This window comes from Helianthus annuus, chromosome 8 (genome assembly GCF_002127325.2).
Source record: "Helianthus annuus cultivar XRQ/B chromosome 8, HanXRQr2.0-SUNRISE, whole genome shotgun sequence".
NCBI lineage: Eukaryota > Viridiplantae > Streptophyta > Magnoliopsida > Asterales > Asteraceae > Helianthus > Helianthus annuus.
The window spans coordinates 33,352,590-33,378,475 of NC_035440.2; the positions used below are offsets into that span (position 1 = coordinate 33,352,590).

The 25,886-nt window shown below is 34.5% G+C and overlaps 1 protein-coding gene, 1 long non-coding RNA gene, 1 other non-coding gene and 1 pseudogene across 3 annotated transcripts; 1 reads left to right on the forward strand and 3 right to left on the reverse strand.

The window, feature by feature from the left end:
* Positions 1-768: 768 nt before the first annotated feature.
* Positions 769-2,282, reverse strand: LOC110869830 (annotated as a pseudogene).
* A 166-nt stretch (positions 2,283-2,448) lies between these two features.
* On the reverse strand, positions 2,449-4,193 carry LOC110872568. The gene is made up of 6 exons (XR_002554537.2): positions 4,056-4,193; positions 3,830-3,978; positions 3,101-3,181; positions 2,849-2,949; positions 2,686-2,762; positions 2,449-2,541 (listed from the first exon to the last, which is right to left on the reverse strand). It is a non-coding gene; the product is annotated as an uncharacterized LOC110872568 (long non-coding RNA).
* A 3,143-nt stretch (positions 4,194-7,336) lies between these two features.
* TRNAP-AGG lies at positions 7,337-7,408 on the forward strand. Its single transcript has one exon. It is a non-coding gene; the product is annotated as a tRNA-Pro (tRNA).
* A 1,445-nt stretch (positions 7,409-8,853) lies between these two features.
* Positions 8,854-9,328, reverse strand: LOC110872566 (histone H4). The gene has a single exon (XM_022121379.2). The coding sequence runs from the start codon at positions 9,258-9,260 to the stop codon at positions 8,949-8,951; it is 312 nt and encodes a 103-aa protein (XP_021977071.1). The 5' UTR covers positions 9,261-9,328; the 3' UTR covers positions 8,854-8,948.
* Positions 9,329-25,886: the final 16,558 nt, after the last annotated feature.

Sequence of the window (25,886 nt, forward strand, 5' to 3'; positions counted from 1 at the left end):
AGCCTTTATTTAACATGTTTATTATATATAATAGACTAGGGTATCACCCGGGAACATCCCGGGTTAGGAAAATTTAGTTTTCAATAATGAAAAATACATAAACAAACATTTTCAAACTCATTAGCATCTTCTTTCAAACTCATTAACTTCCTTTATTCAGACTTTACATGTAATTTGTTCTAATCATATTTAAGACCCTAGTTTTCTAGAAATAAATTCCAAACAAATAGCACTCAAGATGTTTTAGATACCAACTCTCCATAAAACTACGTTATCAATGCGTCAAATGTTGATCGCCTTCTTGGATCTTTTCTTGCATGTCTTTCGGCAATAGCATCAATCTCAGCTACAAATATAAATGCAGGAGCCAACACTTTGGTAGACGATGGTCAAGATCATGAATCATGATCCATACGAAGATAAGATACCGTGTGGATGGGGAATACACTCTAGACAACACTTTGGTAGACGATGGTCAAGATCATGAATCATGATCCATACGAAGATAAGATACCGTGTGGATGGGGGGTTGGTTTCATCCAACATATGGTACCCGACTACCTGTGTATCAAATGGTGCATCACACTTTGTATTCATGTTTACCTCCCACAATTACTTTATACCTGTACATTAAAGTAGGGTTATTAATTGTACCGCATTGACGAGCTTTATATTGATTGGTTGAATAACCGGAACACATATTTAGACAGTTAATATTCAGATAATTTTTGTGTAGACATTTAGACAAAACTGAAATGGGTAGAGAAATCACGTAACCACATAAATATTAGTTATATCATAGACTTATAGGGCCATACATTCATACGTCACAATGTCACAAAACCAAATGGCCTTTATGTAAGAAGCCCATGTTATGTTACCCAACTATTTAAGAGTCCCCAAACCACACACTTAACACTACTAATATCGTATTAACTACACGTGCTTAATATTCATGCAACACTTAACAATAACCACATCAAGCCCTGCAAACAGCCCTACACACCAACGGCTTCTTCATCTCCAAAGACAGCTTCAAACACTCAGACAAATCAACTGATCCCGCTTCGACCCATTTGAACTTCTGCAACATCTGAGCCAACCACAGATGACACCGTAGTTATGCCCAGTGCTTTCCCCGGGCACACCCTCCTCCCAGCACCAAACGGGGCCAACCTCAGGTCCGAACCCATTATCGCAACATCCTCAGTCAAGAACCGGTCAGGATTGAACCGATTGGGTTCGGACCAAACACGCTCATCATGGGTTATGGCCCACATGTTCACAATAGCAGTGGTTCCAGCCGGAACCACATGCGGGCCCACCACAGTGTCTTCGGTTGCTAGTCGAGCCCAAGACAAAAGCGGGCCCGGTGGGTGCATGCGTAAGGTCTCTTTTACAATTGCTTGAACGTAAGGAAGGCTGTCGAGGTCTGAATCGGTTACGGGCCGGCCTCCAATTACCCGGTCAATCTCGGATTGGGCCTTGGCTTGGATATCTGGATGTAACACCATTCGTGCAAGAATCCACTCCAACAGGATTGCCACAGTGTCAGTTCCCCTAAAAATCATTTCCTATAAAAAAATAATATTAATCAATTAAAATGTATCAACAAAAGAGTGACATAGATATTATTCCTTTGTTTTTTATAACTAAAAATAAAAAATTAAATTAAAAAAATACCCAAAGAACAGCAATCATGTCACCATCACTAAACTTATTTTCCGACTCCAAATCAAGCAAAACATCAACGAAATCGGCATCGTAAACCGACGAAGCTGCACCTCTTCCTGACACCTCTTCCTGACACCTTGCAAATCAAACCAACTAACAACCGGAAAATGGTCACTCCAGTTAAATATCCCCAACAACTCATAACCTTCACTCACAAGTTCCTCAAGCTCACACCCCTCACCACCATTTTCACCAAAATCATACAACCTTCCAAACACAGACATCATGACATTGTTTAAGGAACCAAAGTGAAGAATCTTTTTAACCTCCACGACACCGTTTTGTTCCATGGTGGACACAACCTGATCCACCATTTTCAACCCAATAGTTTCACGAAACACCCAAACCCAGCAACCCGTTTCGGGCTAAACAAATGGGTCGCCGAGATTCTCCTCAAACTCCTCCAGTAGTCACCATAGGGTGCAAACCCCATAGCCCGGTGAAACAACAGTTCATAAGCAGATTCCTTAATGGGCCGGTCCGCAAAATCGGAGCTGTTGACTCAAAACTCGGTTCTTCCAGATCGGGTTCCCACCTTCATCAGTCATATCTTCACAAACAAAGAAAGAAAACACAAAAAACTAATTAGCAAAACGGATTCATTCAATCTCAAACCAAAGCGCCAGAATATACATATGACTCAAAACTCAATAGATAAAACCACCAAAACGCTTTTATCTAAAAAAATAAGATCATCATTGTAATTTAACTTGCCTGACACACCTATTTTGCATTGCCAGTTTTGACCCAAAACCCAATGTGAACCACAACCAAACTTGCCTAACACGCCCAATGAACATCGATTTCCTACACAGAAATATGAAAAACAACATTATAACTGATTTTGATTTCGAGATAAAAAAAATTTGGTAACTAATGTGTTTGAGGGATTCATTCAATCGGAAGATCCTAGAAATTGATGCATGATCCAACAATCTATGCGATTCTTACAATATAAAAGGATAATAAATTGCCTTATCGTGTTGATTTCATCTCGTTGTTCCAGTGGTCGCTTAACTCTTACACAACTGCCCAAAAAGCAAATAAGCATTTAATTGAACACCTTACGTACATAAACATGAATAGGCATACATAGATCCTAATTAGCCCTCACCCTGATTGCCACATTCCAGCCATGAAACATTGCTCACACAATCCTGCTTATCTCTCAATTAATACCTCTCTAAATGCAAATCCCAAGGGTATGGCAAGAACCTAAATGCTCATCAAGACATGCACTTGGATCAATAACTTGTGATCAGACTTAGTATATTAACAATTGATAAAGAAAAGGACAATATCATGAATCAAGCCCAATTAAATAAATCTTAATCAACCAATTAAGAACATAACCACAATCACTTACCTCATGTCTATAAGCACATGAGCCAAAGTTCAACTTTGATGGGTCTAAATCTTTGTTATAAGCAACATTAACCTTTTTTATCTGAAAATATAACAAAGTCAAAAACTTAAGTATCTTTTTATTAAATATTCTACAAAGAATTCTACAATAACCAAAAACCAAATACGGTCAACAATTTATTTTACACAAATTGATGAACCCTAATAATAATAATAATAATAATAATAATAATAATAATAATAATAATAATAATAATAATAAGATCATAATCACATACCTGGAGATTCAACAAATCAAAAGTAATCGATCAATCAATTAATCAGATCTTTTGATTACTGAAAAGCATCCTCTGATAGATTGATCAATAAGCAATTTAACAAAAAAAAAAAAAAAAAAAAAAAAAACCAAAACACAACATTACAACCAAAACCACAAACCCTAGCCTCTTAAGCCCAAAACTTCCTCAAATCTCCACCGTTTTGATGTTGTAAAACCACAAAACAATCAGAATCAAACACTCAATCTTGTAAACAAATTCATTGAACATATTACACGAACAGATTTTTCGTATTATTTCCTTGTGTGAGTACGACTGTTAAATTTTAAGAAAAAGATCAGATTCAATCAATTTCAAAACCCTAACCACTATTTCTGGTTCTTTTGAAAACGACACCAAAAAATTGCTACATCTATACATCACAAACAAAAATAGTTTGATGATTGTCATACCTAATAAGTTAATGAATTAGAGCAAAAAATGGTGATCGAGTAGAGCGGCGATGATATGTTAATCGATTAAACTTCATAGCCTTCAACATTTAGGAAGGAGAAAGCAATATCCAGGAAGCTTGAAGAAGCCGAATGAGGGATTTAGGGTTCTGTACGTGAAATGTAGGATTTTTAGTACAGTCAAAATCAACAAACAAAATAGATAACCGAAGATAAAACTACCAACCTTTAATCGATTAAGACATTGATGAATAGATATATTGAACATAACAATGGATGATCGACAAAGGCGTTCTTCATTTTCAGGATAACGGTGTGAATGAATGAGGGATTATAACAATTAGGGTTTGTTTAGATGAATATATACGACGGGTAAAAAATCCGGGTATGGTTGTTGCCATCCGGATCCCGTGTAAAAATTCTAGCTTTCCCACATTTTCCCGCCCAAAATTTGGTGAGGTTGCACCATCTAGTGACACGTGTCCCACACTTTATTTGTTTATTATATATATAGATTTTAACAACTTATACAATCATCACTAACTAAGTATTTATAGGTAAAAGAAAGTTTACAACATAGATAGACTTTAACGAGAAAAGAAATCATAAGTATGTTGGGTTTTTTTTTTTTTTTTTTGTATTTGCCTATTAATTTATCAAGTTATTTGCAAAAACAAAATTGTTAAAATAGGATAAAATGTGAAATATTAAAGATTTTAGCTTTTAGGAGTTAATGAATTAACTTATCCGTAGAAATAGTATTCTTGCTTATTTCGATGAAGGGACATCATCATTGAAAATAGTATATTTCATAACCAAAAGATTAAGAGTTCATATCTTGCATAGTACAAGTTATGATTAATTTATTATAGAAATCTAAGATTTGTTGTTAAAAAAACAAAGGAATTAAAAATCTTAAACTCTCGTTTTCTTTGAAGAATGAATATTAGAGAAATTAGGGAGTTAATAAATAACTTAAGGGACATTCTGGTGGAAAGTGGTATACTTCATAACTAAAAAGAGATCAACTAAAAAGAGGTCTTGCATAGTGCAAGCTATAATCTATTTATTATAGAAATCTAAGAATTGTTAGAGAAAACAGAACAATCAAAGAATAATCTATTTTTCGTTTCAAGATAAAAGATTTTCAATTCGTCAAGGTTTCTAACATACTACAATATGAGATTTTAGGTTTTTGCTTAAATCCAACATACTTAAATATGAAAAACATAAAATCATTCATTAAGGGTATATAGACAAGATAAAAAGATGGACTTTAGTTAATTAGAGAGTTAAATTGAAGACTTTCGGGTGTACAATTTTGATTTTTGCATTAAAACCACTTTTTTGAAATTATAAACTATCAAGTTACATGGATTATGATATGTGGAAACTTTTAGATGCCTATAAAGTATTTTATACTTTAACGTTTGTCCATTCCTAATCGTAAATAAGTCAAAACTAACCTTTTTCATAACCGATGAAGCTTTAGACAAATTCAACAATACTATTTTACAAAAATCATTCTTGATTTTAAAATTAAAAATAGCAGCTTAACTAGATTTCATATATTATTATAACAACATTCTCATACGAATATGGGCTGCAAACGAACCGAACGTTCAACTTGGTTCAACGAACAGTTCATGAATCGCTAGGTGAGCGTTCGACGGGAAGTTCGTTTATGTTCGTTCGTTTAATAAATGGACGAATATGAACTTTAAATTTTGTTCGATAAGTTAGATGAACGAACATGAACATAGGTCTCTTTCGTTCAACTATTCGTGAACATTCGGTAACATGTTCATGAGATTTTTCTACTTTTATTTATTTTAACTAAACTTTTTATATTATTCTATTATCCTAAAATATAAAATAGGAAGTTATATTCCTACTACGTTTATGCATTATTCCGCTTTCCTTCCTCAATATTCACATTGACGAACACTATCGACCTTTGTTCTACGATTATGGCTTCAAGTTTCAGCTGCTCCGCCATCCAAATCTAGCCTCTCTCGCTTTAGCCGATTTTATTTATGTTCGTTTGTGTTCGTGAACCATTCATGAACACGTTCATTCTTTAACGAACTCGAACATAAATCTCGTTCGGTAAGTGTTCATGAACACATTTATTTCCTTAACGGTGTTCGTATTCGTTCGATTTATTTACAACCCTACATAGGAAACAGATAAAAGATTAAGATTATCATGTGTTATAATAATTCGCGGTGATGAATAAAAAGGAAGCATATATCAATAGAAAATTATAGTTAAGTACACATTTAATATAAAAATTACAAACAATGTAAAACATTGTCTGTTTTTACTTTCAGATTCATCTAAAAAATGAAGTAACTTTTCATAATTAAATAACGTTTGGTTATAATTTTACACGAATATCTTCTTATTAATCTATACTATATAATAAAAGAAACCACTTTATGGACACTTGTCATCATATTAGGTTATCTTTTATAGATAATTATTATTTTAATTTAATATTTTCTAATTAATTATAGATAACGCTCCTACAAAATATTATTTAATTTAATATCTTATATTATAGATAACTCTCCTACTAAATATTATTAGTTTAATATCTTATGAATAATTATTATTTAGTTTAATCTCTATTTATTTGAATTAATTATATTTTAACATTTTGTTTAGTTTGGTATCAAATAAATTTTACGAAACTTAAAATAAAATTAACTAATATTATTTATCATTTATACATTTACGGAGTTTTAAATAAAGGATTAAATTTATTGAGACTTCGTTAACAAATTTTGCAACAACAGAATAATCTATTTTTATCACGAAAACCAAACTTTGTATTAATATATTAAATATTTTTATTTTCACTGTACAAAATTACATTTACTCGACCCATGTAACACATGAGGTTTTTTAAGATATAACTTTTTGTTATTTGATATATAAAATTAGATTTACTCAATTCGTACAATACATGGGGGTTTTTAAGGATATATATATTTTTTATTACTTAGTACAGAAAATTACATTTAAACCGTGTAATGCACATATTTTTAAAGATGTAATTTTTTATTGTTTGGTATATAAAATTACATTTATTCAACCCTTGTAATAAATGAGGTTTTTTAAAGATGTATTATTTTTTTACTTGATAAACAATCCTACGTTTATTCAATCCGTGTAACACACGTGGTTTTAAAGATATAACTTTTTTATTTGGTATATAATATTACATTTATTCAACCTGTACAATATGGTTCTTATATATATAACTTTTTATTATTTAATATATAAAATTATATTTATTCAACCCGTACAATAAATAAGGTTTTAAAGATATATTGTTTTATTATTTGGTATATAAAATTTATTTATTCAACCCCGTGTAATACACGGGGTTATAACCTAGTTTTTATTAAAAAAAATGTCTGTTTTATCTATTTAAAGACGCTATGAAATAAAACAGCAACATTATATCTAAAATATAGTCTGGATAAGCATGTCATCAGAGGGCATTTGGTCTAGTGGTATGATTCTCGCTTAGGGTGCGAGAGGTCCCGAGTTCAATTCTCGGAATGCCCCTTTATATATATTTTTTAGAATAATAATCCTCAAACCCATTTTCAAACCATATATATGCATTTAACCAGCACACGAAGTGTATTGAAAAGAACTTATAAAATTTGGGGTGTTTTACATATGGATTTGCACATCTACTGTTTTTATCAGGGTTCCCGGCTCTCTCCTGTTTGTTGCGTCTTTTAGAAGACGTGGACAACCTCTTTATCCGCTGCCAGTTCGCTAACTGTAATTCGTGGAAAATCTTTGCTGAAAGGTCTCGTCCATCATTGTCTGCACTTCCCTTAGGCATATATGGAACGAACGGAAATTCTCAAGCAAGAAGAAGGCAGTTACCGAAGACATTTCTAATTTTCTGTCAAAGGGTTGTTTCTTATCGGTCCAAGAAGACTCCTCGTTATGTCTGGGAAAATGGGTGTCTTAGCCCTTTCCTTGAGGTCTCCTTCCTAGTATAATATGTAGATGTTTCTTTTTGTTTGTGGGACCGTTGTCATGGATTCCTTCCTTCCTTTTTGGGTTCTTTGGTGTCTTGGTTTTATGGGGGTGGTCCGCTTGGTTTTATATGAATCTAATTCATTGCTGCTGTTCAAAAAAAATAAGGGTCGTCTTTCTTGGTTCTCCAGCCTTCGACAGCAAATTCGATAATCTTAAAATAAGAAAAAAATCATGCTCCCAGCGTACACCACTACGCAACCACCCCTTCTTTGTTCCACTTCAGAAACCACCATCGTAGGTCAGTGGACTTATTGAGTGTTTCTGCAGACCGGTCAACGCCTTGCGCAGAGGCAGGAGGAGGGGTTTACTGTACCAAAGGGAGTATAGTGACGATGGAAGGATATGTTCAAAGTGGTGAAATCAAAATAGCTTAAACAATAGAACAAGGTTACTAAACCACAATAGGGATTGGTATCCGGTATATTTGGTACCAACACCCATTTTCACCATTTTTCAATAGTGGTACCGGTATTTACCGGTAAAACACCAGTATTTACCGGTACCAATTTTCCTATTTTTGGGTAACGGTACCAGTACCAATTCGGCACCAAACACGTAGGTACCATGCTCATCACTAAACCACATCATCAATTCCAGCAATTTGTTATGGCAATCACCAGTTACTAGTCTAATAAAACAGATATATCAAAATTCATCCAGTTTCACACCACAAACTTAATACTCTTCTTGCTCATAACAAACTTAATGATTCAAACCAGACTCAAATAACCAAATATTATATAACTAGACGGCCAGTTACTATAAAGTGGCAGCTAAACAAGCAACACAGACCCTTTTTGGATAGCAAAACCAATCCTCACAAATATGTCTTAGACTCAAATTAGCTAACATTTCATGTTCATTCTTCGAATTATACCACAAACTTCAATTCCTACAAATCTACTGCTCATAATAAACTTAATAATTCAAAAAAAAAAAACACAAAACCAAACTCAAATTAGCAAACATATCATTTTCATTCCACAAACTTCATCAATTACAGATCCACAATTCAAACTTGTAAACAAAATGCTTAACCATATCCCAATTAACCTCCAAATCCATACAAAGTCCTACCCTGCCTCTTCAACGCGTAAACCACATCCATAGCAGTCACCGTCTTCCTCCTCGCATGCTCCGTATACGTAACCGCATCTCTTATCACATTCTCCAAAAAGATCTTCAACACACCACGAGTCTCCTCATAGATCAACCCACTGATCCTCTTCACTCCACCTCTTCTTGCAAGCCTCCTGATCGCAGGCTTCGTGATCCCCTGAATATTATCCCGGAGAACTTTCCGGTGACGCTTTGCTCCCCCCTTTCCCAGACCCTTACCTCCCTTGCCGCGACCAGACATTGTTGAATTAGGGTTTGGGTGAACTGACTTGAAGAATTGGGAGAGATTGAGGTTGATTTTGTGAAGGGTGGGTGGGGTTAGGGTTTGTTTATAAAGGGTTGTTGGTGGTGGGATTTGGGGGAATATCGACGGTTGAGAATGGTGATCTGTGTGATGAGGTTTAAATTGGCGTGAGCCGTTGATGGGGTGGTGATCGATGGATGAGAATGTTTGTTGGAAAGGGGTGGATCGATGACGTGGCGTCTGAAAAGGTTAATTTGAGCGGTCTAGAAATAATGGATATCCAAAGTTTTGTTCAAATCATGCCAAACCATATTCAAAGGGGTTTAAACCATTTTTGGGCCGATGCAATATAAGGGTTAATTGTGAAAATGTACGTTTTCTATAAAAATGAGCAAATTGCAATTTGCGTTCTAGACTTAAAGAGTCGGTGTCATAATGAGTCCTTTTTTTCAAAAATTTGTTTGATGTGTCTCCGCGTTGCAGAAGCACTACATGTTGCGTCCTTGAGACTAATTTCTGTTAATTTAACTAATTTTGATCGTTTGTATCAAGGGTAAATGTGTAATTTCGACCTTAAAATCTCATACACATGTATTCTTTTGTTTCGACCCCCAAACCCTTTTCTCATTCGTAAAAGAAGACCCTATACGAAGCCCAATTCTCAATCGTCGATGATTCGTGGTTGATGATTGCTTCGAGCCCATGGATATGTATTGGCGAATTTGAGGTGATGGTGATCAAGTTGATCCTGGTGATTTATAAAACACATTTTTTTGTGTATAAAACACATTTTTTGTGTATAAAACACATTTTTGATGTAAATTGTCCTTTAAAATCACTGAATAGTTATTTATAAATGTAATACAGTCGATCGATAAACGTTTTGTACACTTAGGGGCTGTTTGGCAACATCTGAATCAATAATAGCTAAATGAATAAGAGGTCTGAATGGGTAAGAGGCTCTGAACCAGTAAAGTGCTGTTTGGTTGCACATCTGAATGACCGTGTGAAATTACATTTTTACCCCTCTAAACAAACTAAAAATAAAAACATAAAAATGTCTACTGTTTTTGCAATTTATATCACAAAATACAAAACCCATATGAGAAAATCAACAAATTCATACAAAAACAATAATATACAACATATTGATGAACCATCAAATTCAAGAACAAATACAAAACCCTTGTACGACGAAAAAGACCCAAGAATCAAAGACTTCATGATTCGAATCAAACCCAAATCTTTATATGAACGAATCAAACGATTCACCTGTAAACTCAAATCTGCCATCACCGGCCAACGATTTGCCGCCGCTGGAGCTTCTTCCGGTCCTGTGGTGGAGGCCGCCGGAGCTTCTTACGGTTGTGAGTTCTCTGGTGACTGTGTCGAGGAGAGAGAGAAGAGCGAGGGTGATTCCGCCGGAGCTTCTTACGGTTGTGAGTTCTCCAGTGATGGAGGAGGCGGCTGTTCGGTGGTGAGGAGAGGGAAGAGGAGGGCGGCGGGAGGCGTTCGGTGGTGAGGAGAGGGGTGGGGGCGGAGGTCTTGGCTGATGAGAGGTGAAAGGTAGGGTTTCTTGTTTATACAGAGAAGATAAGAGAAGGGAAAGGGTAACAATTGTCTTTTTTTTTTTCATTCAGCAAGTTCTTATAGCTGAATGATTCAGCACTGAATCATTAAGAGGTTTGCCATTAAGAGGCTAGTATTTTTCCAACCAAACACATACACCTCTGTCCGAATAAGAGGGGAACCTCTTAATGATTCATTAAGAGGGTTGCCAAACAGCCCCTTAAGGTTTATCATGGAAGTGAGTTTTTAGATTATCCAGGAAACGAGTATCTAAATGGTAAGATAACATATGTTGATAATCTCAATACCAAAAGACTAAAGTTTGATGTGTTGGACCAAATCATGAAAGATATTGAATATGATATTGATGATGTATTTTATTACTTTACCAAGAATCCACATGTTTGTTTGGATTTTGGACTTAGGCAGTTGAGTGTCGATGGCGATTTAGCTCATCTGTGTGATCTAACTAGTAAAGGTTTTAACGTTATTGACTTGTATGTTGAAATTGGCCATTCCAATGTAATGATGCATTCGTTAGACGATGTTGACACATCACAAAATCATGTTCTAATTGAAGCAAGTCCTTGTAAGACAGTTGCCCCATCTAGCATTATGATAGTTCAAAATGCCAACTTTATAAAAAGTCAATGTTTTTCGTCTGCAAGCAATCTATTTTAGGGGGACTCAGAGCTTGCTGAAGCAGTGGATGAGAGTGAGAGTGATGAAGATGGTGTTTACTATGTTGCTGAAGAGGATCCTGAGAACATAGTGGGTGATTTTGAAGTAAGTATGGAGGAGTTTATGGCATGTGTTGAATTTGACCCTGAAGAAGTCAATGGCATAGTTGAGGATGCACGAAATCTAAATGTTGCTATTGACCTTATGTAGGAAGACATAATTAGTGATGTAGATAATTTTAGTGACAACGATGACAGTACAACAATTTTGAAAAGGGTTGTTAAGAACATAAGGAAACAGAAAAGAAAATCTGGTGAACTTGGTGACTTATTATTGTCCCTTTACGTTGGTCAGTTGATTCCAGACAAGCAAAAACTTAATCAAATGATTAAGGATTATGCTGTTAGGAACAGAAGGCAAATTCACATACTAAATAACGAGCATTTAGGGTACATGATTGTGTGTTTGGGTACAAATCCAAGTTTAGTTTTGGGTGCAATAGGTGACGGGCAAAATTGGAATCACAGAGGTCTATGGTTAAGACATGCTAAAAGGCACATGAACCCCACTTGCCCCTTCGTAGTTCAGATCTCAAGGAAAACAAAGCAATCTCTTAGTGTGTGAAAACCATTCATGGCAAACACCACTGCCTAACCACATGGGAACCAGGATTGTACACCATGAGTGTTATGGCCCAAGAGATCCAACCGATGATAGAATCGAACCCATAGATGCCTTTGGTAGCTATTCAAGACCTAGTTGCAAAGAAGCATCAGATTAATGTTTCAATTTAGAAGGTGTTTAGGGCCAAGAGGATTGCTACAACACGAATAGTTGGACACTATAGGGAACAACAAAGTTTAATATGGTCTTACGGTGAAGAACTTCTTAAAGCAAACCTTGGAAGTACAATCAAAATTGATACTAAGCCATGTTCTGACCCTAGTAGCCCTACCAGATAGTTTAGAGGATGTGATTTTTGTTTTACAATAATGATGACAGGTTTCATGGCAATTCGAAGAGAATCCTGGGTCTAGTCGGTTGTTTCATAAAAGGTCCGTTTTCTGGACATATTCTTATAGTTGTTGAGATTGATGGTTACAATGGTATCTACTCAGTAGTTTATGCTTTAGTTGAGGTTGAAACTTTAACATTGTGGGAATGGTTTTTAGGGTTGCTAAGGGACAATCTTGACTTACCTATTTACACCAACTTCATTTTCATTTCAGATAGGCAAAAGGTAACATGAGCATCCTTTTTAATCTAGCATGGTTTGATGTTAACAGTTCCTTTAACGCTATGTAAGGTCTTGTTCCAACTTTGTCAAAGGTTTTCCCCGTGTAGAACACCGCTACTGTTTAAGGCGTATACATGAAAACATGAAAAAACAATGATGTGGTGACTTGTATAAAAACATGCCATGGGGAGTGGCATGTAAGAGCTTTGTACCATATTAGGAAAATGCAATGGAAGAGGTGAGAAAATCATTACCTCAGTTGTATGAATGGATGAAACAGATCTCACAAAACAGTTGGTGTCGTGCTCACTTCACCGAGAGGGCTAAGTGTGACATATTGTTGAACAATATCTATGTGGTGTTCAACATGTAGTTAATTGGAGCAAGAGACAAACCTATAATTACCTGCTTGGAGTTCATGAGTGTTTACATGACTAAACGAATAGTCAAAGTTAAGAAAACTATCGCAAAAGCTATTGGTCCACTTACTCCCCATGCTACAAAGGTATTCAACAAGATAAAGGAAGAAGCATTACAACTGAATGTGTTGATTGTTGATGCTAAGCATTACCATGTTAACAGTACAAGATCTCAATGTGTGGTTGATGTGAAAGAGAAAACATGTACTGGTAGGAAATGGGAGCTGATGAGAATGCCATGTAAGCATGCAATTGCTGCTATATGGGATACGTCGAGAAATGATATTAGGGTTGGTCTTTTAGAAGAGTGGTTGTCAGAAGTGTATTGGTTAGATAATTGGAAAAATGTTTATGAGGGCTCTTGAAACTGAATTATGTTACCTTAAACAAGATAGTGGTGAAAATCGTGCCTACACTGATCGGTACGAAGAGTTGAGCCTACTATATCCCACTATGGTCACGCGCTTAGAACGGGCCATTGAGAAATATATTGATGGCCTATCTGATCCAGTCCAAGATATTGTCACTGGCAGCAAACCATCTACTGTTAGGGAGGCTATCGAACTAGCCGCAACCCTAACTGACTCACAAGTCAGGAAAGGAAAACTATTTTGCAAGGGTGATAAGAAACGACCTCATAAGGTTACCCAAGGGAAACCTATGGAAGTGAAAGCCAAACCCTCCAAAAATTCTAAGAAGCGTAAAGCTTCAAATAATTTTACAGTTATTACACCAATTCCACTAAATCAAGTATCCGTTGGGAGACATTATTTTGGAAAACAACCTTTGTGCAATTGCTGCAACTATCACCACCAATCTAACTCTCCATGTCGTCAGTGTACAATTTGTGGTCTTCTAGGCCATCTAGCCGTGACTTGTCACATCCAAAACCAAGCTACCTTAACTCAAGTTCGCCCTCGTTACCCAGCTGGAGCATGTTTCAATTGCGGTGATCCAAATCATTTCAAACGAAACCGCCCTATGCTTGCTAATGCTGACTTAGCTCATGAACACGCGTTCAACATTAATGAGGCTCAAGCTGATGACAAAGCACTTATGATCATTTAAACCTTTACATTTTCTGTTTGTCATCCAAAAACCATGAACGTCTCTCAGTCGCTTTTGTAATGATATATTAATTGCAAGAAATTTTCCTCATTCTTGTTATTCGTATTTCATGTACAAATTCCAATATGATTGCACGTATGTGTGATATACAACTATATACCAACTTCGAGGATTATGTTCTTTCCTAATTTGAACTAAATCTCGTAATTTATCCTATTGTGATCGCACCTTATGCGTCCACACAATCACTACAAATACCATGAATTTGTTTATATGCAAAACACATATTACAATTCATGCTAGTATGAAATGCATACTACCAATTTGGCTAGTGTGAAACAAATGATGCTATTATTGCTAGTATAAGACACGTATTGCTTCGATTATGACTAGTTATTTAATACAAACGCTTTCTTCGACCTGATTGATTGTTTCCCCACTTAACAAGATGAGCTATGTGGACCATGCGACGGGATGAATAATTATGGGTGCAAACATAATTATGAAGTTCGATGCATGGAAATCATAGTAAGCCTTGTTAGGCATGGTGGCATAAAATCTAAAGTGATTAGATAACGAGACAAGTATAATACAATAAGGACATGGTTGATACGCTGCTGGTACTTCCTATATATAAGTGTTCTTATTGTATTATCCATCGACACGTTATTCAAATCACTTGAAGATTTTATGTTATCTTGGACCCATATGTGTTATTTGTTTACTTGTGTATGCAATGAATGCAATATCCGAAACAAGTATATTCATTAACTCTAATCGAGCCGACCAGGAGTATATTATAGTGTTAAAGGTGACGATCTGTAACGCTATAGGTATGATGACCCGTCCCTTTGCATGAGATGCTCATGGTACATGGGATGTACCTCGTGGGACGATAGAAACCGTGTATGTATGTCAACTTAGGCTTGAATGTACACTAATCGTTTGCTTAAAATTTACACTAATTGCCTTAGTATAACATAATGCCATACAAAAAAATTTTTATGCACATGACAACACTCTTCAAATTCATAAGTTCTAAAGGTAGAATACCTGCTCAAAAATTAGTGAGAGGTTAGAATACCTTGAGATACTTAGAATATCACTACTCACACTTTGAATCCCCAAAATTCCCAACACCAAATGTGTGACAACTGACACAAAATCAGTAATTTATGTACTATTTTAGTAATTATTTATTTCCTGCATTTATGTGTTTAAACGTCAACATTAGATGCTTGCATGGTACACATTTGAAATCGTGCATGTTACATACTTCATTTATCTCATTGTGCAATACATTAAGCGTTGCGTCGAAACGATTACGAAACTCACCGGTTAGACAAGCTATGTCAGCACAACTTCAGTATTCAGTTAAACGATAGATTTAGGACTTAGATGTAGGTCCAACATCAAAAATACATTAAAACCCAAGTGGGTGAACAAGGGTTTACATTAACACTTTTCGGAAGCTAAAAGAAGCACTAAAAACTGTATGAAACGCACTTTAAACGTAGAATTCTGCATTTTTCTGCAAAATTCAGCACTTAAACACTAGAATAACATGCAGAAATAATGATTAAGCATCCAGAACAACTTGTAAAGTGTTGGGAATGAAAACATGTCACAAAAGGTACTTTATACCTTGTAAATTTCACAACTTAGCACTTTAAAGAACCGACAACCGAACGATTAATCGGACACTACCAAAAACACCAAAAATAAACTAGAAACATAGTTTTAGTGTTTTAAAGCTAGTTATGATCATAAAACTCATTAAAAACCATAAAAACACTTAAACACACTAAACATCATACTTAACCCCCCTAATTTACCTCTTTAACCCCTCACCTTCCAAAACTTACATTTTACCCCCTCCCATTAAGTGTGACTGGCCCCATGTGGCCCCACATCTCTCCCATATTGACCAATGCTCTTGTTAGTCAAATATGCCAAAACATAAAGACTCTTGGATAATTAGATGTTGGAAAGTTATTAGAAGTAACCATTAGAAGAAAAACATTATCATTTCACCAAACATTCAAACTCTTTTCCTCTCCCTCTCTTCTACTCTCGGCCATAACCACACCCAGATACATCCACATTTTTCCTTCATATTCAAGAAGATCCATGGATGCTCAAAAGTGCTAGAAGGTGTTCTAAGAAGGTGTTAAGCATTAGAAGTGGAAGGACCTTTCTAAGGAGCTTTTAACCATCACCTTTTCATCAATCTTCTTCTTCATCTTGTTCTTGCCACATCCCTAGCCACAAGAGCTAGTGGTAAGCTTCATAAACTCACTTTTACTTCATGTTAGTGATATGTACAAGTTACACCATCTAAAAATATAAACTTTAAAAGATGAAGACATGAAAATCTAACATAATCTAGGAAAAAACAAGTGATTTTAGTGTTGTTTGATGTATGATATGAAGTTGTTGTTGATCTTGTGTTTTTAGTTAGATCCATCATGTGTAAGCTTGTTAGAAGCTTAGATCTAACAAGTTTAAGCATGCATCTGGATCTAAGATCCATGAAGAAACTTGATGATGAACTTAAAGATCTTCAAAGTAAGCTTGAAAATGGTTTTAAAATAGGTTTTTCATGATCTTGAAATCACTAAACATATGGATGATTTGTTTTGTGAAATAATGTTTCATTAAAGTATATAAAGGTTTAACAAGAAGCTTTGATTTGAGAAGCTCTAAGTGTTTAAAGTATGGATTTAAAGACTACACAATTTTATAAATATTCAAGTTCATCATATAAATAAACATGATGATTTTAGCAGACTTTACTTGTTAAATTTGTTGAATCTTGAATCTTGGTGATTTAAAGAAAATAAACACATGTTTTTAAAAAACATGGGAAACCTCCATTTTTAGGTGAAACTATGTCAAAAATTTTATAAAATGTTGACACTTAGAAAAATATAAAGTTTGGTGAAATTTTTCTACAAAATTGTTCAAAAATAATTAACAAAGGTTTCCCTAATTTTTATACCAAATTACAAGTTAAGAAAATAAAGTTTTCTTCAAGAATAAAAACAATTATAAGTATGTATTTTTCTAGAAAAAATATATATATTTAGTGGTCACAAAAATTATGTGCTATGTGTATATTATGTGTAATATATATATATATATATATATATATATATATATATATAGGGGAGGTTCATTTGAGATGAATCTTCTTGAAAGAGGAAAAATAAATTAATGTAGACCCTATATTTTTTTAATCAATGGTTGGGAATTAAGATATCATTTTTGTCCACTTTTAATTAATGCTTTAATTACTAAGGGTAATATAGACAATTTGATGTAGAATACTAATAAATATTTTAATGAGTTACTCAAGCCTCATTAATACCACCATAATTTTCTCATTCACCACCATTAATGTGTTGGATCCTACACTAATTTTATTAGAAGTGACAAAATTATTTAAAAGTATTTTGTCCTACACATATTTTATTATGAGTCGTAAAATTATTTAAAAGTATTGTCTCATACTCATCTGAACTCTCCACTATATATATATATATATATAGGAAATGTAGGATACAAATCCCCTAATCGTACATTACGTACGTGATCCCCACAGCCATACACGTGTCCTTGATTCAATTTAATTAGGGAATTCCGTCAACAAGGAAGCAAATTACGAGTTCATTTCAAAACCGTCTATCTAATTATTGTTCGTATCAATTCGATTTGTAGTTTTTTTTGGTTAATTCCTATACCGAACACACATTGGCGATACCGCAAATGTTGGATTCATCATTTAGGATGTTTATTTTGGTTTTTCATCATAGGGTTTCATTTGAGGTATGGGTTTTATTTGATTTTGAAGGTGTTTTCATGTTATTAGATTGTAAGGAGATTGAAGATAAGATGTTTCTGGGTTTATTTGGTGATTTTAACATATCGCATGTGTTGTTTTTAACATATAGCATGTATTAAAGATTGGATCATATGAATAATTTCGCATGTTTAAGTTGGACATTTCACACACAATAAAGTTTTAATATGTAATTTCGCATGTTTATGTTGGTCATTTCGCATACTAAAAAGTATTTAACATGTTGAGCTCAATATTTCGCACGATTTAAAAGTAATTATATGTAATTTCACACAGTGTGTTTTATAATCCAGTTCAATAATTCAAATCAATTAATTCAGTTCAATAATTCATATCAATAATTTTACAGTGCCTTTTTCTTTTATTATAAAAGTTTATCTTTTTATCACTATTTCAAACCACTTATATCTTATCTTATTAAAAAATGGCAGACCTCCCAACATCCTCTTCTAAATCAAGTATCAAACAGTCTTTGAGAAAAAAGATCCAGGAACAAAATCAAGAGGATCGATCATGTCAAGAGATGCTAGAAACCAACATTTCCCATGTAATAGAAAACATGAAGAGAAGACAAGAAATTGTGAACTTTCTATCTCAGACGCAAGTGATTAGTCTTCAAGAAATTGCTGTTATGTTCATGGTTGATCTGGGTGAAAGGGATGAGAAGCAGTTGAAAGAGTTGGCGGATGCAATAACTATCTTAAGATGCTCGATGGAGATGAAAATGAAGTTCCTTTCATCTTTTGAATTAACTTGTTTATTTTAGTTCTTTATTTAATAAAACATACAAGTTTTATATGTTCCATATAATTCGCACGTGGTGTTATGGCATGGGATTTGATTTCGCATGTTTATTTTCCATATTTTGCATATTTTAAGCAATTCAATGTCAAACATGCGATTTTATACATAAAACATGCGAAATTAAAAACATTAATGTAATCTAACAAGTCTAAACATGCAACAGAAATTCAACATCAAACAAGTCTATTTGTCCTTTCCAATAAATGCCTTCAATCTATCTGGGATTATTTTGTCCAAATCTTTGAAATACTTTTCTCTGTCCGGCCTTTTATCGAAAGCATTTGTCTCTTTAATTATTTTTTGAAGCTCCAGATTGTATTCGGATAGAATGATCTTACTTAGATATATGTGCCTCAGGAGATGAAGTTATGAATTCTGTCTGTTGTGTACTTCATCTTCTTTCACAAACCCAGTTATCCATGGTGTTTTCTCTCCTTTGTATGTTTCCATATGACGCATCGTAAACACTCCACAGTCTACACCGTTATTCTCTATCCTCCATTCCATCACTTTTCTTTCTATCACTGATGTTTCAAGTGCTTTTATAGCTGGTGTTGGTTTTAAGGCCTTTTGTAGGTATAAAACCAATACACTTCTCTGTAACATAGGAACATTCTGTCAGTAGCTTTTACATAAATATAACATGTATATGAATAAGTTTTTGTATTACCAGTGTGTCTGGAAGCCCCTTGTATCTATCCTTAAACTCTTGTTCAGCTGCTGAATTGTCAATCAGCTTAATTTTGCCGGTTTTCAAGTGGAAGCACAAGACACAGAAGTGGTCACCTTGAAGTACCGGAATAAACACCAAGTCAACTGTATCAATTTTTTTTACCTCATATTTCAGTATTATGTCTTTTAAATTTGAGGCAAATACGTTTAGACGTTAGTTGTCTGTGTAAGTCTCCTCCTTGTACATGATATCCGGCTGTATGTTATGTAATTAGAATCAAGGTTAAGTAATGTATTACTAGGTATTTGTACATGCGAATCTAGTACATGCAAAATAATGTGTGAAAAATTTTCACATGCGAATTGTATATATACTGTATTCGAAATTACAATAGTATGCGAAATGTTGTTTTTGTTTTCACAGGAAAACTATCTATTATTCTACATGCGATTTAACTATAATTAGTATGCGAAATCATTGAATATGCATTTTATGTTTTAATTTCAAATGCCAAAATGTTTAGAAAAACATACCATCATTGTGCTAAACAAGAAGAGTCTGTATGGTGATGATTTTCTATCCCTCTTCATCTCTTCAAGGTTGAGAACATCCACAAATGCATCTATTCCGTTTGATGCTACGTACTGACCCCTGTAGAAGCTCTCAAAGATACATTTGAATGTCTAAACCCCAGTTTTTGATCGGTAAAATATATCCCTGCCAGGCAAAAACTAAATAATTAAATATTTTGAGTGTATATATATAGATGCTTGTTTGTTGATATAATTGTTTTACTTACTCTATGTTTGCAAATGTAGAAAATGTGTATCGGATCACACTCAATTCTTGATTCAAGAGTGCTTCGTGCATGTTTACCACTCTGTTGCAGAAAGGGGAACGAAATGCTTCTCCAAGCTCTGCACATCTTTTCTCATTTCGAATTTTGGCGGCTTCTATTGTCTTATAAAGGAGTTCATTTAACCCCTTTGGTATAACTTGTTTTGGAGCTTGATTTGGTTTTGAGTTTTTTCTCCCCCTACCTGGTTTTTCCCCCTTTTTTCTACTAGGCTGGGTCCCAGGCTCAAAAGCGACTCAACTGATTGCAATTCCTCAGCCGTCACCTGAGGGCATTCCACTTCTGGTTCCTTCTCAACTTCGATAAATGAATCGGTTTGTTGAGGGTCCTTCTGTGTAGTTTCTCCTAAAGAAACTGCTTCCACTTCTGGCTCCTTTTCTTGAACTTTTTCTTGAATGTGTTGTGTAGATTCGGCTAAGTTCACTGTTTCTTCCATACTAGTGTCATTTTCACCACTTTCTGTAGGCCAGAGTAAGTTAAAAAAATATAATATTTTGTTCTTTTATTTTTTTTTCTAATATAAAGTGTTTTTTTTTGTTGATTATATCTTTAAACATGGGTTAAAACATAGAACCTTAATCATGTTTATTCAAGCCTTACATAATTATGAACATGAAATTATAGGCACTTACTTGTGGGAATGATTATCTTCGCAAACGATGATGATGAAGCCATGATTCCCATTATGATGCCTTAGTCTTGATGGGATGATGAGAGAAAGTGTAGTTCTGGTGTTCTTAAAAGAGTTCTTAATATAACTATTTATAAACCATGACTGCTATCACTAATGATCTATATTTATGATCATAAATCATGGTTGGTTATAAACTCTTGGTATTCTCTCTATAAAGGCATCTAAAGGGACATCGTAAAGTCCCTTTAACTTATAACAATTACTTCCATCAAGTAAATGTTAGGAACTTGTAATTGTGTCATATTGGCAACGTTACTCAAATGATCCGTTAGACCACATGAACGGGTTATTTCTAACATTCTCCCACTTGGCCGAGTGATCATTTGTGATAAGCATAAGTAAGTTTGGCCAAGTTATAACATTAATTAATGTTTCAAATTGAAACTGTAACATAAAAATACAGTCATTGAGTTATTTTCAACTCAATACCCCCATTAATCATGTTACAACCCCAAATCAAAACATACGTAAATTTAAGACCAAAATGACTGAGGTAAGCCCTTTGAAATTAATTTGTATAATTCTTGTCTATACGTCATTAGGTGCACATACGTATTTATAGACAAACAAATTGTATAATTGAGGAAAAAATAACTAATCATTCATATGTACGATATGCTATTATGTAAGGCCTTTAGTAAAACCCGTCTTTATTATGAGCTCTCTTAAAAAGACTTTGGGTGTAGACCTTAGTTATCGGACCCGAAAGCATATCATGAATGTAAATGTATTCAATACAAATAATTAGTTTCCTCTTCTTGTTCATAAACGGACAATAATTTTGTATCCAAGTTTAATGCAGCACCTCTCGAACTGTTACTGTTCGAGGAAATAAGGTAGCTGACTTTTCACAGTAAGTCTTCAATATAGTATTTATATGGAGTTAATAAGTTTATGAGTCTACTGACGAAATTTCAACAACATTTAGTGACAATTGCGTTGTTAATTAACAACATATTATGTCATTATAATTTAGGTTGTTGTTAACAGTTTTTTATTACTCCTCCATGAGATAAATTTGCCTGCAAACATAAGGATTACCCTAAATTGACTTTTAGGTTCTTTTGAATATTACAAAATCAAGGTAAGAATAATCAACCTTTTCTTTATAGTCTTTCTCGTTTCTTAAAGATATCGTAAGATGTCACACCCCAACCAATGGCGGAAACATCGGGATGAGACGAAGTGTGAAGATTGCTCGAGACATCATAACGCTATTTGTGACAATAATTTAATAATCCAAATTTCATTTCCAAAATAAATGTCAAAACATTACAAGAAAAGCAAATAACAACATTGTTCAACATAACATAAACAAAATTGATACAACACTTTAAACCTAAACGTCTAAGTGAGTATTTAGGCATCTTTGCTATCCGTTTTCATTTCATCATCATCAACCTGTAACATGTTTAAAAATACAATTCAATGCAAAAGCAAAGGCGAGTATACAAGTTTGGTACGTACATAGCATAAGTTAAAAAGTGTGATCAATTCCTCATGGCAAGCATATGATTCAAGATAAACCTTAAATATGGCATGTGTCTAACATATCAAACCAAGAAAACGCAATATGCTCAAGACATAACCTCAAGTTTACGGGCGGGTCGTTAATCCTATAGCGCTACATATGTCAAGGTTTGGCTCGTACGAAGTTAATGATAAGTTCAACACATAAGAATAACCCAAGTTTAAAGTATCAAGTCATCACGTATACAAGCATGTTATAGGAACGTTCATGTGTTTAACAAAGTGTTCATGTGTAAGTTAATAGGTAAACATGTTACACCCCAAAAGTGGTAAAAGTAAAAAGGGGGAAATACGAGTATACTCACGGTTTACAAGTGGTGACTTGAAATTCCGAGAGCAAGTTTGTAGATGAATTAGTTCGGAGCACCTTGTCCTTCTACACAAGGAAACGTAGGTGTGTGAGTTTGGCGTATAACGGAAGATTATAGATTCGGAGTTTTTAATATATAGAAAGTAACATAGGTGAAAATAATCATCTTGTACGCATAACTCTTGTTCTTGACACTATTGAAACTCAAAAGAGTTGGTATGATTTCATGGATTCTAAGATCCATTAGAGTCATAACAAGGGCATGGTCATAGATGATGTAACGTCCACTTAACAAATAACTATTAAGTCATCATCAAGTCTTAGTTACTTAGATGTATACATATAGAATAACTTAGATATTATATAGTTTACAAGTCTTATGATTCAAGCATGAGGTAGGAGATTAATGTCTCCATTTAGGTACCTCTTTGTGTCATAGAATACATACATGAGGTAGGAAGAACAAGCTTCCATTTAGGCACCTCTATTGTTCACCACTACACTTGTTGTTATAAACAACAAGGAGGGTCATGAACATACAAGTATCAAGGTATTAACAACAACTAATCTATAGCAAAACATCAAGTAATGAGTGGATTCTTATGAAGGATAGCCCAAGCTAATCCAACCATCACACATTCAACAAGTTTCACACTTGAACATTACTTGTGGGTAAAACCCTAATTAAAAACAGAAAGTTTATGAGGTTTTAACCTCTGATTTAGATGTCTCAACCATGTTTTTAAGCTTAACCAACCATAAGAGGGGTTGTAAGCATTAGGACATTGGTTTGAGATGTGTTTCACACAAGTTAGATGAAGTTTGCATAAGTTTGAAACAAAATAGAAAGTTTTTGGTCAATTTCGGAGCAATTCCAGGTCTGATTTCTCCAAGGAGAAGTCTAGGAATCGAACCCCATGATTATACAAGCAAGTAGGAAAAAGAATCGAGTGAATCGGATAAGAATTGAGTGAGTTATGCTCATTTTCGTGAAGGGGTGTCAATCTACTCGAACCTTTGCTTTCAGCTACGGTTTGGAGGATGTTTTGAGAGTTTTTAGTGTTGCAAAAGTGGTAGGGAGGCTGGTTATAAGTGGTATTTATAGGGGGAAGGATTAGGGTTTCAATGGGTTGGGCTTTGGAAGTGTTTAGAAGGGGTTACACCTTAAAACTAGCCCACAAAACCCAACTATATGGGGCTGAATTTTGCTGAATTTGGGCTGCCATGTTTCTTTATTTTTTTATTTTTTTAAAACATTATAATGAGTAATTTTATTAGTTAAGTTGTGTAATAATATGCAACAATGTTTCCCCTAACTTGTAACAAGGTGAAATATGAAATAAAACATGATTTAACTAGGCAAAAAGTGTAATGTACAAGTATGTAACATGTTTGTAAGTAACAAGTATATGTCACATATTTACAAGTTCAACATATGTTTGTAAGTATCACAAAGAAGTATCAAATGATCTCATGATTAATCGTATTATGGTGTATGTATAGTATGTAACAAGGAAATGCAAGTTTTCATTCATGATCAAAATCTCGAGTTTACAACGAGTACTAGAAGGAACGAGTACAATGATACAAAGCTTCCAAAATTAGCAACACGAGTAAGACAAGCTATAAATAGAAAGTACAAAACACAGGGCGTTACATAAGATGCTTCACAATAATCTAGAGTGGTCTAATGTTCATAAATGTGAGCAATATCTAAACGAGTATAGACTTGAACCTTCGTAAGGCTTCTAATTAACGAAGCATAAGGAAGTAATATCATTTATCGTTTTATCTTCTAAAGGAGAGATATATTGTTTGTTACACATGTAAGAGCCCGCTTTAGAGTAAAGCTTATGGGACGAAACTAATGTCCTGTTGAGTCTATCTCGGTATATTTTGATATCTCTCACGTAAGTGATATCTCCGAGATTCATTATATCAAAATATGTGTGAGAAATTATTTGACTTGTGTAACATATACTTATCCAAAAAGTGTTATCTATATAAGGACAAGTTTATATTAGTTGCTCCCACTCATCTTGAGGTAGGTACATAAATCCACTTAATTCTTGATGAAAAAATGCATTAAGATTTCATCACATTTTGATGTTTGCCTTAAACCCATACATGGAATTAATTGACTTACAAAGTAAGTGTTCTTGACCTTCAGTTTAGAACTTTCAGGTTGTTTTATGAACATGTAAGTCTTTGTTTAAGGAAAGTTGTTTTAATGTTCATATAATGCAGCTCTAAATGATTATAAGCCACTAGAACAACAATGATCCTCAAAGAAACATTTTGTAAGAAAGGTAAGATGATTCTTTGATAAACAATTCTCTTCTAAGCATAACCTTTAACAATCAATCATACTTTTAGCGTCTTAACGTTTGCATTCAGATTTTGTTTAGTGATGAACACCCTTAGGTAATTCAACCAAATCCCAAACGTTAAAATCAAATTTGCTACAAAGTGAAGTGATGCTAGAAACCAACATTGCTTGGTTCCTTGGTCCATGATTTCGACCGGTTTTTCTACAAAGTGAAGTGTTTCGTTGACTTGCAAGTCTTCGAGAGGAACGTGGAGTCCTTCGTCAGCTAGGCATTTCTTTAAGTTGGACACATGGAAGACAGGGTGTACATTGCTGAGTCCTTCAGGCAGGTCCAGTCTATACGCAACCTTGCCAATCCTTTCGAGAATCTTGAAAGGACCAACGTAGCGAGGTGCGAGTTTCCCTTTCTTGCCAAATCGAACCACGCCTTTCCAAGGGGATACCTTGAGAAGCACGTTGTCACCTGTCTCGAATTCCATAGGTTTGCGTCCTTTGTCAGCGTAACTCTTTTGTCGGTTCCTGGCTTTCAATAGGTTGTCTCGAACCTGTAAAATCTTGTCCGTCGTCTCTTGTATAAGCTCGGGACCGGTG